We start from the raw sequence: 12,436 nt of genomic DNA, 5'->3' as shown, positions 1-12,436 counted from the left end.
TCTAGTGACACTTCCTGCCTCTCCTCTCAGGTGCCCCATATTCCCATTCTTGCCTCTCTGTTTAGGTATCTATCCCTCCCCACAAATTCTCATATATGTGCATATATATATATATATATATATATATATATATAAGAGGATTCATCACAGGAGTGGGTGTACTTGTGAAAAATTGGAAACAATCTAAATGTCTGTTATCAGGAGAATAGGTAAAGTATATTAAAATATATTTATTTTATGGGATGCTATGCAACTGCTTAAAGGAATAAGAAAAGGTTAAATATAATGACATGTGAAGATTTCCAAGATATATTGATAGGTGAAAATAACAAGTCACAGAGAAATACCATATGTTAACATTTAGGTAGAAAACATACTGGAAAGAAAACCATTAACTTGTGTGTGCATGCCTGCTAAGTCATTTCAGTCATGTCCTAGTCTTTGCGACCCCGTGGACTATAGCCTGCCAGGCTCCTCTGTCCATGGGATTCTCCAGAATACTGGAGGGCCATGCCCTCCTCCAGGGGATCTTCCTGACCCAGGGATTAAACCTGCGATTCTTTTAACTTGTTGAGAGTCACTGTTTTTGATGACGGGAATGACATATGGGAAGGAGGGATATGGAGAGGGACAGTTACTTTCTATTCCATTTATATTGGCATAGCTTAGATTTTTAAAGTGGTTTTTCATGTATAACTTTATAGCTTAAATATATATATATATATATATTACCATTGTACCCTTTCTTTGTCACTCACTTCTAATAAAATTCTCAGGCAGGATGTGACCAGAAAGAAAGCAGTCAGGTTTATTGACTTCCGCATCTCACACTTGGGTTCTAGTGTTTGACTGTTTATGATTTCCTTCCTGTGCTCTGACAAAGTCACTAATTTTAGGTATGCCTTTATGGTTAGAAACAGCATTTTGTTTTGCTTGAATATTTGAACCAATGATCTCAAGAACTGTTTCTGCAATACTTGCTTAGTCTATACATATATATTTCTTCTCATAAAGTGAGGTCAGAATCCTTTTCCTACCCCAAACAAAAAGGGATGATTTAAGAATATGTTCTTAATTTGTTGCTAAATGTTAATTATAAGAATTAAATAATAAGCTATTGTCCCAAACATAAATATAAAGGAAATGCATCTTCAGAAAATTGATGGAAATTCTGTATATAAGAGATGCAGAGTATTTATCCTAAATTAAGTTGAAAAGTAAAATTAGCAAAATAGCTAGAATCCTAACATGAAACATAATTGGAATTTAATGGTATGATCTTCGCAGTGGGAAAGAGACATAATAACATTGTATCAAATCTTTCTTAAAGTTTCTTATAATATTGCCTTAACTATAGCATCCAAGAAAGTTGCACACAATCCACTCCAGGAATCAGAATCCAATTATTTTATATTAGTTTCATGCTCTTACCCAAGAGAGATCCATAAATTGTTTTTAATCACTTCTTTTATTTTAAATCAGTAGAGTCTTCCAAGTGGGTAATGTTTTCCATTAAAACATCACCTCCTATAATTGGTATAATTATTTCATAGAGAGATAAACTGCAGCACAATTCAGCAGTCTTTGGGTTTATAAAATCTAATTATATTCACAACACAATATTTTATTCTTAGTGATCACAAAGAGAACATAAACTTGAACAAAATCCAGACATTTATGATGAAATAATTGGAAAGAAACAAGTTAATTACTGCATATAGTACCACCTCTATTAGCAGTCTCTGAGAGGAAGCTTTTTACATTCAGAGTGTATCGAGGCTCCAGGAAGTTCTGTTTCCCTTTGTCTGGGTAGCAGCCTTGTGGCTGAGAGGGAGAGGTTAGTACAATCCTGAGGTACAGGCTTCTCAGGGCTGGGCTAGGACCCAGATCACCATGTGTGGACTAGAGATTCCTCAGCCTTGGATTTTCACTGTGCCTGGATGGATAGGCTGCTGCAGTGGCAGAGGAGAGGCAATGGGACAGGCATGCACTTCACCCTCTGTTTCAACAGAAAATTTGCTTTCACTTGTTTTATATTTGGGGCTTCTGCAACAGATTTCATTGGAGAAAAAGGGTCAATTGCTAAACTTAACTTTTGAAAACCTCTGCCCTGTGCCACAGTCATATACTGCCTCTATGTCAAAGGGACTGAAAATATAAGGAAAGAAAAGAAGCTGGGTTGTTGTTTGAACCTGGAAGGCCAAACAACAACCCACGTTACCCGAGAACTGCGTGCTAGAACACCAAAGCCCTCTTACAGCATCAATGTTATTTCTTTTCTTTCTCTCTCTCTCTCTCTCATTTTTAATTTATTTGGTTGTGCAGGCTCTTAGTCATGGCATGTGGGATCTAGTTCCCTGACCAGGGCTCGAACCCAGGCCCCCTGCATTGAGTGCAGATTCCTAACCACTAGACCACCAGGGAAGTCCCATCGATGTTATTTCTAACTCTGGTAAAAACAAATTCCTAATTTAAAAAAGGATAAAGCATACACACACACACACCACACACACACACACAAACACACACACAAATCAAGAAGATACTCTCAAATTGTACTTCAGATGTTCCTCCCCATATTGCTTCTATGTAAGAAAAGGGAGGTAGGGCCAAAGAAGATACATGACCAGAAGGAAACTGGAAATCTGTTAATCAGCTTCAGTATTGTCCAGAACCAAGGCATTCCATTTTTCTTCAGCATCCTGCATATTAGTCTACCTTTCATTCTTTATCTTTCTCTCCCCTTCTTTCCACTCAGTGGTATCTCCAGGGACATTTTTCTCACTCTTTCTTTCTTCCTTCTTCTCTTTAACCCACACCAATACGTTTAACACATTCATTTAGGAAGCAGAAACTTAGCAAGACTTTGAGACTCAGAGAAAGAAAGTTAATAAGTCCAAGAGCTGGATGGAAAGATGAAAAGATACACACTTGTCCCCTAAAGCTACAGAAAATTCTGGCTGAGGAAGGGAAAGGTGGCAAAGGGCTGCAGTTAAGAGCAGCTTGTCCACAAGGGAGAGAAGTAGAGACATTAACTACTGGAGAATTCTTTGAAAGGGACCTGTCAGTGGCAAGCTGATTCTCACATGCAGCTCCTACCTGTGACTTTGACTGCAGTGTCAATGTTCCCTCCTAGGAGAGACCTTCCTTGACTGCCCGTCACAGAGTGGCCACTAAGTGCCTCTCTACTACAGTATCCCATTTTACGTCTCTTCATGGCACTCATTATGTGGCATTTTTCTTTTATATATTTTTTCTGCCTCTCTCCACCTCCTATCATCACCTCCTTCCCCACCAAAATATAAGCTCCCCGAAGGGCAAAGATTTTATGCTTCTTGCTTCTAGAATAGAAGCCCCAAGGCTGCAGGGACTTGGCTGATTTTAACATCGATATCATTTCAGGGAAGGCAGGGCTTCCCTGGTGGCTCAGATGATAAAAGAATTTGCCTGCAATACAGGAGACTGGGGTTCGATCCCTGGGTCAGGAAGGTCCTTTGGAGGAGGACATAGCTACCACTCCAGTATTTTTGCCTGGGAAATCCGGTGACAGAGGAGCCTGGTGGGCTACAGTCCACAGGGCAGCAGAGTTGGACACAACTGAGCAACTGAGCATATTAATTAAAAATGCCTTACACAGAGTAGGGGCCTTCAATGCTTCAGTGAAAACTTGTTGAATAAAAGAATCCAAGAAAGAAAACCCTTTTCTGTTGATCAAGTTTGCATGGTGATGAAGCAGTTAAGTTTTTCTCTGAGTTGGGACAATGGCAGGCACATTGCTTTGGTCGTAAGTATAGCCTCCATTTTTAGCCTGTTGGGACCAACAAGGTCAGTGGCACGGGTGGAACTGGAAGTGTCTCCTCTGTGCTAAATATGATGCGGGTGTAGGAAGACACTGTGACGAGAGAAAGCAGCTCCTTCCTGCTCCAGGGGGGCAAGAAGGAGATGTTGCAAAGGAGGCACCGACTGCATTGAAACAAACACAGAAGATCAGATAGTGCTTCAATCCTTTAAGCTTGACAAAAGCTTTTTTGATGTGTGGCAGGTTACACTTATACTGAAATATACTCTGAAAATATTCTTTACTTGTTAACAGATGTCTTCATCAGATTGGTAAACATCAAAGATTCATCTTGGTCTTTCGTTATCTCTATCTCAAATACTACCTGCATCTTTGCTTCATTATATTCTCCCTTTAGGTAAGAATAAAGCAAAAGCATATGATCATTTACAAGTCAAGATATTTAATATTAGCATTTCGTTAGTGATTTAAAATATACAGCTTTCTGAATATGTAAAATACAACAAATATATACATATTTTAGGACAAATAGAATTTCACAGTAAAAGATACATTTTTTTTAACACTAACAGTAATGTTCATTTTGGAGCACAATGGCTTTAGTAAATGATATAAAGTAAAATAAAGAGGATTGTCCAAAAAGCCAAATAAATGAATTGTGATAAATTATATGTTGGACATTAGCAGTTTTCATAACTAGAATGATGAATGACCAAATGATTTATCATCCAAAGGGATGCTTCTGAGAAGGAAAGGGCACACTGCCCACAATTAACAAAAACCAGGATAAGCCAGGATATTTGGTCATCCTCCTCATGGGGACATCTAATGACAAAACTACTTTGGGGTTGTTTTTTTTTTTCAAAAGCCAAGACAAAACAAACTAGCTTGCTCAATATGCTGAACACTGGTCCTTTTTTGATTAACTGCTTTGGTACAGTAAAATTAAGGAGAAGGCAATGGCAACCCACTCCAGTACCCTTGCCTGGAAAATCCCATGGATGGAGGAGCCTCGTAGGCTATAGTCCACGGAGTCCACAAGAGTCGGACACAACTGAGAGACTTCACTTTCACTTTTCACTTTCATGCATTGGAGAAGGAAATGGCAACCCACTCCAGTGATCTTGCCTGGAGAATCCCAGGGACGGGGGAGCCTGGTGGGCTGCTGTCTATGGGGTCGCACAGGGTCGGACACGACTGAAGCGACTTAGCAGCAGCAGCAGCACAGTAAAATTAAACTATTTAATCTGAATATAAATTATCACTGACAACTGTTAGAAGAGGAAGAGAAATTCAGTCGGTAATTGCTCAATTTTCAAATGGCTCTGATCATTAGAAAAAATTTCCCCTTGATGTAAAAATTAATCATAATAGAAAAGTCTGCTGGTTACCATTTCTCAGCTTAAAAATATGCATTTTGTGTTTTTAAGATTACCCACTTCCAATATTGACCTGGTTGGCAGAGAGCTCACCTCCAACCCCAGCCCTTATTGGCTGTGGTCATCAGGAGTCCTTTGTTGAGAGGATTCTGAGGTCACCTTAGGGCCAGCAGCAAGGCACATGGTGATGTGTTAATGGTGTTTATAGGACACATGGACTATGGGGCAGTGACAGGTGTGGCAAGTATTGCCATCCCAGATTTGGAAATACACCTGTTTTTACAATAATTTTCTGACAGACATCCAATACAAAAGAAATAATTACACCTTGTTGATCCTGCTTCTTCTACCTCAATAAGTCTGAAAGTGAAGTGATGTCGCTCAGTTGTGTCCGACTCTTTGCGACCCCATGGACTGTATGTAGCCTACCAGGATCCTCAGTCCTTGGGATTTTCCAGGCAAGAATACTGGAGTGGGTTGCCATTTCTGTAATTAACACATCAGCTACACCACAGAAGAACAACGTCGTCACTCTTAACTAGAATGAAGACAACCACCTCATGATTTCCACACATCACTGTTTACAACTCTCTCAGTCCAAAATCAAAACAAGGAAGGTCACATTCTTAATACCTGAATAGAAAGCAGTAGAAAAAAAAACACAGTAAATATGTAATTAATTGTTCCTCTGTTTCCATCCCTTACTTGTTTGGTTGTTTGTGGGCTATATTTTTATCTACTAAGTAATAAAATGAAAATTAAACTTGTTTTTCCTCTTGTAAGCAAATACTAATAGCTCGATTTTAAAAAACTATTTTCTGCATTTATTTCATTACCATATATTTTGCATTATTTATCCTTCATACAGAGAGATCTCTTTAGTGTCTTGCAATGAGGAAAATTTTTAAAAGATATAGTTGAAACATTTTTTAAAATATAGAAGTCTTCTCTAATATTTCTGCTGCTTTTGTGGCCATGAAGTATGTTTCATCTTTGGATCTTAATTCTCTAATTAAAAAAAATTGGGCAGAATTAAATTTGTGTTGAGAGAGAGCCCTCTTCAGATTGCAAGGCAGCTTTTGACTACACAAATCTACTTTTCTAAGAGTGAAATCCGATTGAAGTGGCTTTCCAAAATATTTTGTGGAAAGTAAGAATTAATAGATGGCAACTCTTTGTTCATGCTCCCCAAACAGGAGACAAATTCATCAGGCAGCAGAGTTTGTTCTGGAATAGTTTCATTCAGTAATGCATCTTCCAGAAGCATGGCAGTTTCCCCCTCTATTGAGTTTTGCATGTCCGGAGGACTGCATTCTCCTTGATTTAAAATGAGGTTTAATTCTTCAAGAAATAGTGTGTTGCTTAGTGAATTTGTACTTGAGACAGAAAAAGCAAAATCAGGATATTTTTTAAACCTGGCATTGTTTCCCAAGTTTAAGGAATCAGCTGGTGGTTCCAGAATTGAGGAAGCTGTTTCATCATCATTGCTGAGATGGTTTCCCCCAGGGAGAAAACTTGAAATCTGGGGTTTATACCCAGTGTTGAGATCAGGAATATAAACAACTGTAGTGTCGGTGAGTAGTGATTTCTCCAGGCTCTCTTTTCTCTCCAGGCATCCTGTATTGTTTTCTTTCTTGTAGCCCATGGGTTTTTCTTCTGGGAGAATGATTTCTATCTCTGTAATCACCGGATCAACATATAGGACCTGTTCGCTGGAATTGTTATTCATAAACTCATTTCTTTCCTAGGAAGGAAAGACACTTTTATTTTACAAAAGACATTTAAAGGAGCAAACTGGGTAAATGAGGACTAGAATTTTGCTTTCCCTCGACTTTCCTTTCCCCCTTGCTTTTCTTCATAGTGTTTCTCTTCCCATATGATTTCCTACTTTTGTCTTGTTACTCTGCTCCTTTCCAAAGGTTTGTTAAATTCTCCCAGGAAGGGATTGAGGAAAGGAGTAATAAAAATAATCCATGCTGTAAGCACATGTCTTTATTTATGAATTTTAAAGAGAAAGAAGCCTTCTGCTTGTTAACTTACATATTATCTCAGTGCCTTTTAAAATTTTGGAATATTTTGTAATATTATAGAGCTTTACTAGAAGAAAATACTTTGTTGCTTAAATAAAAGCCACCTGATGTGAAGAACTGACTCATTTGAAAGACCCTGATGCTGGGAAAGATTGAAGGCAGGAGGAGAAGGGGACAACAGAGGATGAAATGGTTGGATGGCATCATTGACTCAATGGACATGAGTTTGAGTAAACTCTGGGAGTTGGCAATGGACAGGGAGGCCTGGCGTGCTACAGTCCATGGGGTCGCAAAGTTTTGGACAGACTGAGCGACTAAACTGAACTGAAAAGGGCACAGAAAATCCTGTTTTGCTTCCATTTGAGAATAAAGTTGTGGTAAATGCTTTGGGTTGTGCCTCCAAAGGTGGGCAGCTGCTCACAATTCAGACATGTCTGTGGTGATCAGTCAGGAGGGTGGGTGAAGATAGTTTTTATTTGTATAAAAGCCTGATGACTTTTCTGGTAAGAGAAGGGCTCATGGCCTTCCACCTGATGGGTGGCTTCCTGGGGCAAGTAACTCCCACCCAACATAGTTATAAAATTATAGCTGCCCGCTATTGTGGAATGTTTGAGTCCTTCCAAAATTCATATGTTGAAGCCCTGTGATGATATTAGGAGGTCGGACCTTTGGGAGGTAATTAGGTCATGAGAATGGAGCCCTCATAAATAGGATTAGTGTTCTCATAAGAAAAGACACAAGAAAACTGATCTCTCAGTCTGCCATCTGAGGATATAGCAAGAAGACAGCCGTCTGTAAGAGAGCTCTCACTAGGAACCACATCTGCTTGTGTCTTGATCTTGGACTTCCCACTTAAGCTGCCCAGTCTGTGGTATTCTATTGAGCGTCCTGAACTGACTAGACTACCACCTCTTAGTCTTTTGGCAGAAAGCAAAACCTCATCTGAAGGAAACCCTAAGGTTCATTTCTAATTCCAAGAGCTCAGGATGGGAAGGAAGCTTGGCAAAAGGAAGACCTTGAATAAAGCAGGGTGAAATATCATTAAATTTTTTTCAACTCAGCCTCCCCAGGGCTTTTGCTAGGTTTGTGTTGGGAAGGGCAGACATATAGTCATGGATCAGATGTAGTCAAAGGAACCAGATTCGCTATTGTAAACCAAGAGGAAGGGGGTGTTTTTCCCCTCTTCAGGTTGGCAGCTGAATGGAGAAGTACATAGGGGTCAGACCACAGTGAAGGACACAAAGCAAGGACTAGTCCAGAGTGAGGACACTGAAGGAAGAGGAGAATCTGATCACAGCGAGGTCAGGGACAATTGTCTGAACCACAGAGTGTTCCCAGTTCCCCAGGATAACTAGTGGGGGAACAAGACAGAGTGACTAAGTGGAATGAATATCAAGACCACAGGATTTATCAGCTGTAGTTTACTGACTGTGTACTTGCCCTTCAGCCAGTTGTTAACTACTTTATTCTATGTATGGGTTCAGTTATTCCAGACCACCCCTTCACTATGTACAACATTACCTCCTTAGAGTCAACCACGTCCACACTCTTTCCTTTAAGTATCCAGTGACAAGGATCCCTCCTCCTGTTCATGGTAGGCCTTTCCTCCTCAACCCTTCATAGTCTTGCTTGCTCAATCCTTGCCCTACCTCTGCCACCCCATACTAGTCCTTTCAAGCCCACCCAATTTAGTACAAATACAATTCTGAGTCCACACTGCTCTGTAGCTATTGTTACACATAGGTTGCATCAGTACCATCAGTACTGAGAGCATTTGACCATGTGTCAGCATAGCCCCTTTCTTACTTCTCTTCTAGTCTACACTCATCAAAAGATGTCTCCACGTCCATCCCCACTTCTTTATCTTCTATTCACTTCTAACTGAACCCTTGGATGGACCACTGGTGACCTGCTCCTTGTAATATTCCATAGGCACATTACACTCCTTATAAGCCCTCTACAAAGTCAGCACTGAGGACTCTTGCTTCTTGACACTTTGCCCACCCCTCACAATGCTAATTTTTCACAGTGGTTTTCAAACCCTTAACAGTGTTCTCAACACTGGCTGTATAGTGGATTCACATGGGAAAATTTGAAGATGCTGACACCTGGGTCTCCCTACATCAGCCCTCCTCCCCAAAGATCCTGGTCTCCCTCAAAAGATTGTGGCCTGGGAATCAGGATTCTAAAATGCAATCAAGGCTGAGAACTGTTGCCTTAAGGACTTATCTAGGGCTCTGAAAGGAGTTGATTAGCGGGCTCACTAGATCTCCAGACAGAACCACTTTTACTTGTTTTGCAATACTTGTCTACTTCAACATCATTTGAACAGAGGGTCCCTAGGCTAAAAATAAATTTAAGCTTGAAAACTGTTGGTTGGTCAAATGAAGTCTGAGTTCCATAATAAGGCCTCCTGTGCCCTGATCCACTCTACATGCAGTGCTTAGTCACTTCAGTCATGTCTGACTCTGTGCAACCACTCTGCATTCCCCCATTATTCCAGCCACTCCTCACATCAAATGTTTCCACAAAGCCACACCCAGCAAGCTCTTCTCACCTCTGCACCTTTGCTCATGTAGCCTCCCTATTTTGAATGTTCTCTGTCTCTCCTGAGCAATTCCTTCCCATCTCTTAATATATTTCCTCTACATTCGCATCAAGTTTGGTCTCATTTCTTTCACTATACTACGTTGCTGCATTTCAATGCTTAGATGATGTGTCTGTCCAATCAACTGAGTTTTGAGCCCCTTGACAGCCAGGCCAGAGAGCCAGAAAGTTAAGAGCACACATAGCAGATTCTTCCCTCTCCTCCATAACCAGCAGCTGCTCCTTCAAAACCTGCAAGATCCCCTATTGCCTCAGGATCTTCCCAGGACAACCTTCTATTCTTTGTTGAACTGGAGACCTGATCTACCCCTGGTGACACCATCTGCCACAGTCTCCTCACATCCATCTTCTCGAATTCCACTGGGTCTCAGGAGCAAAGTAGTATCTTCCTTGGGCTCCACCTGCTTCTCCAACTCGTGTAAAACAGAAGCCCCTTTGTGTCTCTGAGGCTCCTTCTATTTAGATTTTATTCCCTGTCCCTTCGATCTCTGGGGACACCTACCAATTGCTTGGCCACCAAGTAGCTCTGGCACCTGGCTTACAATCTTGTTCTTCACTTTTCTCTTTTGAATAACATTGCTTCTCTCTTCCATCTCTCTTTTCTTCCCCTAACCCATTCTCCCATCTCTCTTAAGTATGATCTGAAATATGTACAGTTTTATTTCTGCATATGTTTATACAGTTGTGCAAATATGCACACACATTTATTTATTTTAATGGAAATTCTACTTTAACTATTGGACTGTGCTCTTGGTCTAAGCTGCCATTTAGTTTGTACTTAATGGTGTTTGATTACCTGAAGTATTTTCACAACTTTACTGTTTTCCATATTAGGAATATCTTCATAGAGCCATTTTGGTATTAGCAATAAGATTCTTCTTTTAATTCTAAAAAACAAAAAATGACACATTAAGATAAGTATCTTACTGGAGGACTGGTGCAGGCAATCATCTTGGAGATTAGGAAATAAACTAGAATAGAATACATAATAAAAGTTAAAATTTCCAATGCAGGAACTAAGATTTCCATCTCTTTAAAAGTTATATGGGAAATTGATTCAGGATCTTTTCAGATGTCCCTCTTCTCCATATTGCTCTGCCTCCAAGGAGTCGGAACATTCCAAAGCACTCATGCTAGATTCAAGATAAGTGGGAGAACCACCCAGGAAGTGAAACTATACATGCGTTAAATATGGCAAAGCATTATAAGTGGAGACGTTAGTGTGGAAAAGTTTGTAAAACTTTAGGGATAAATGTAAAACTTTCCAAGGGGAGCATAACCATAAAGAAATATTAAAGAAGAGAATGTCATATAGGAAAACTATAATATTTGTGCTCCTCTAATTGTAATGATTCTAAATAAGGTTGAGAGAGAGTGGTAGCCACAAACTTCCCTTATGGGGAAGTGGTCAGAGTAGGAGCCTGGAGAAATTGTCTTTCAGTTGTATGGCACAGAGAGAACACCAGTTTTTACTTCACTTGTGTACTTATTAAGGATCTCTGGGATTGTGTGACAGAAAGAAGAGGGAGAAGCTATGAACATCCCACTTTTCCTCCGAAGCTACCCCTTGGCACTGCCACTGTGTTGAAAGCGCTTTCTACATTTATGTAAACACTGATTTGAGAAAAGAGGTTGTCTTGGGAGTTTAGGTTGGGAGCTTAGAAAAGACTACAGTGAGCTCTGGCACATTATTACATGTTAACAATGCACCACACAATCAGGCTTGCTTATCTGCTTATGCAGCTTCTGTAAGAACTTCAACTAATTAACAATCAAAATGGCTGCACAGACTTTGCTAGCTCAACTTGACCTTGAATTGTAGCATAAAACTAGTTTCTTTACATATATTTATACAATATTTTATGGTTCAGTTTCTTTTACTATTTCATATCCTTTAGCATACCTAAAATTAGAACAAATTGGTAAATTCATGATACTGTAGTAAAGTTTTTATACAGAATACTGATACAGTGAGAAAAAAATATTCATTCAATATCACGATAATCCAAGTCATGCCCCAACCAGTAACGCTGGAGAAGCTGAAGTTGAATGGTTCTATAAAGACCTACAAGACCTTCTAGAACTAATACCCCCAAAAGATGTCTTTTTCATTATAGGGGACTGGAATGCAAAAGTAAGAAGTCAAGAAACACCTGGAGTAACAGGCAAATTTGGCCTTGGAGTACAGAATGAAGCAGGGCAAAGGCTAATAGCATTCTGCCAAGAGAATGAACTGGTCCTAGCAAACACCCTCTTCCAACAACACAAGAGAAGACTCTACACATGGACATCATCAGATGGTCGACACCAAAATCAGATTGATTATATTCTTTGCAGCCAAAGATGGAGAAGCTCTATACAGTCAGCAAAAACAAGACTGGGAGGTGACTGTGGCTCAGATCATGAACTCCTTATTGCCAAATTCAGACTGAAATTGAAGAAAGTGGGGAAAACCACTAGACTGTTCAGGTATGACCTAAATCAAATCCCTTATGACTATACAGTGGAAATGAGAAATAGATTTAAGGGACTAGATCTGATGGACAGAGTGCCTGATGAACTATGGATGGAGGTTCATGACATTGTACAGGAGACAGGAATCAAGACCATCCCCAAGAAAA

General features: G+C 39.9%; 1 protein-coding gene across 3 annotated transcripts in view; it reads right to left on the bottom strand.

Moving 5' to 3' along the window:
* Window positions 1–5,029: 5,029 nt before the first annotated feature.
* Window positions 5,030–12,436, bottom strand: part of IL23R (interleukin 23 receptor) — a 79,076-nt gene continuing 71,669 nt past the window's right edge. For all 3 annotated transcript variants that reach the window (XM_010850293.1, XM_010850294.1, XM_010850295.1), the window contains 2 exons: window positions 10,612–10,702; window positions 5,030–6,922 (listed from right to left, as the gene is read on the bottom strand). In XM_010850293.1, coding sequence (XP_010848595.1) covers window positions 6,272–6,922; window positions 10,612–10,702 — 742 coding nt within the window. In that variant the 3' untranslated portion in view covers window positions 5,030–6,271. The remainder of the gene's footprint in view (window positions 6,923–10,611; window positions 10,703–12,436) is intronic.

The sequence above is a fragment of the Bison bison genome, unplaced genomic scaffold (assembly GCF_000754665.1).
Source record: "Bison bison bison isolate TAMUID 2011002044 unplaced genomic scaffold, Bison_UMD1.0 scf7180017864290, whole genome shotgun sequence".
Lineage (NCBI taxonomy): Eukaryota > Metazoa > Chordata > Mammalia > Artiodactyla > Bovidae > Bison > Bison bison.
This window is presented reverse-complemented; position numbering and strand designations above follow the sequence as displayed.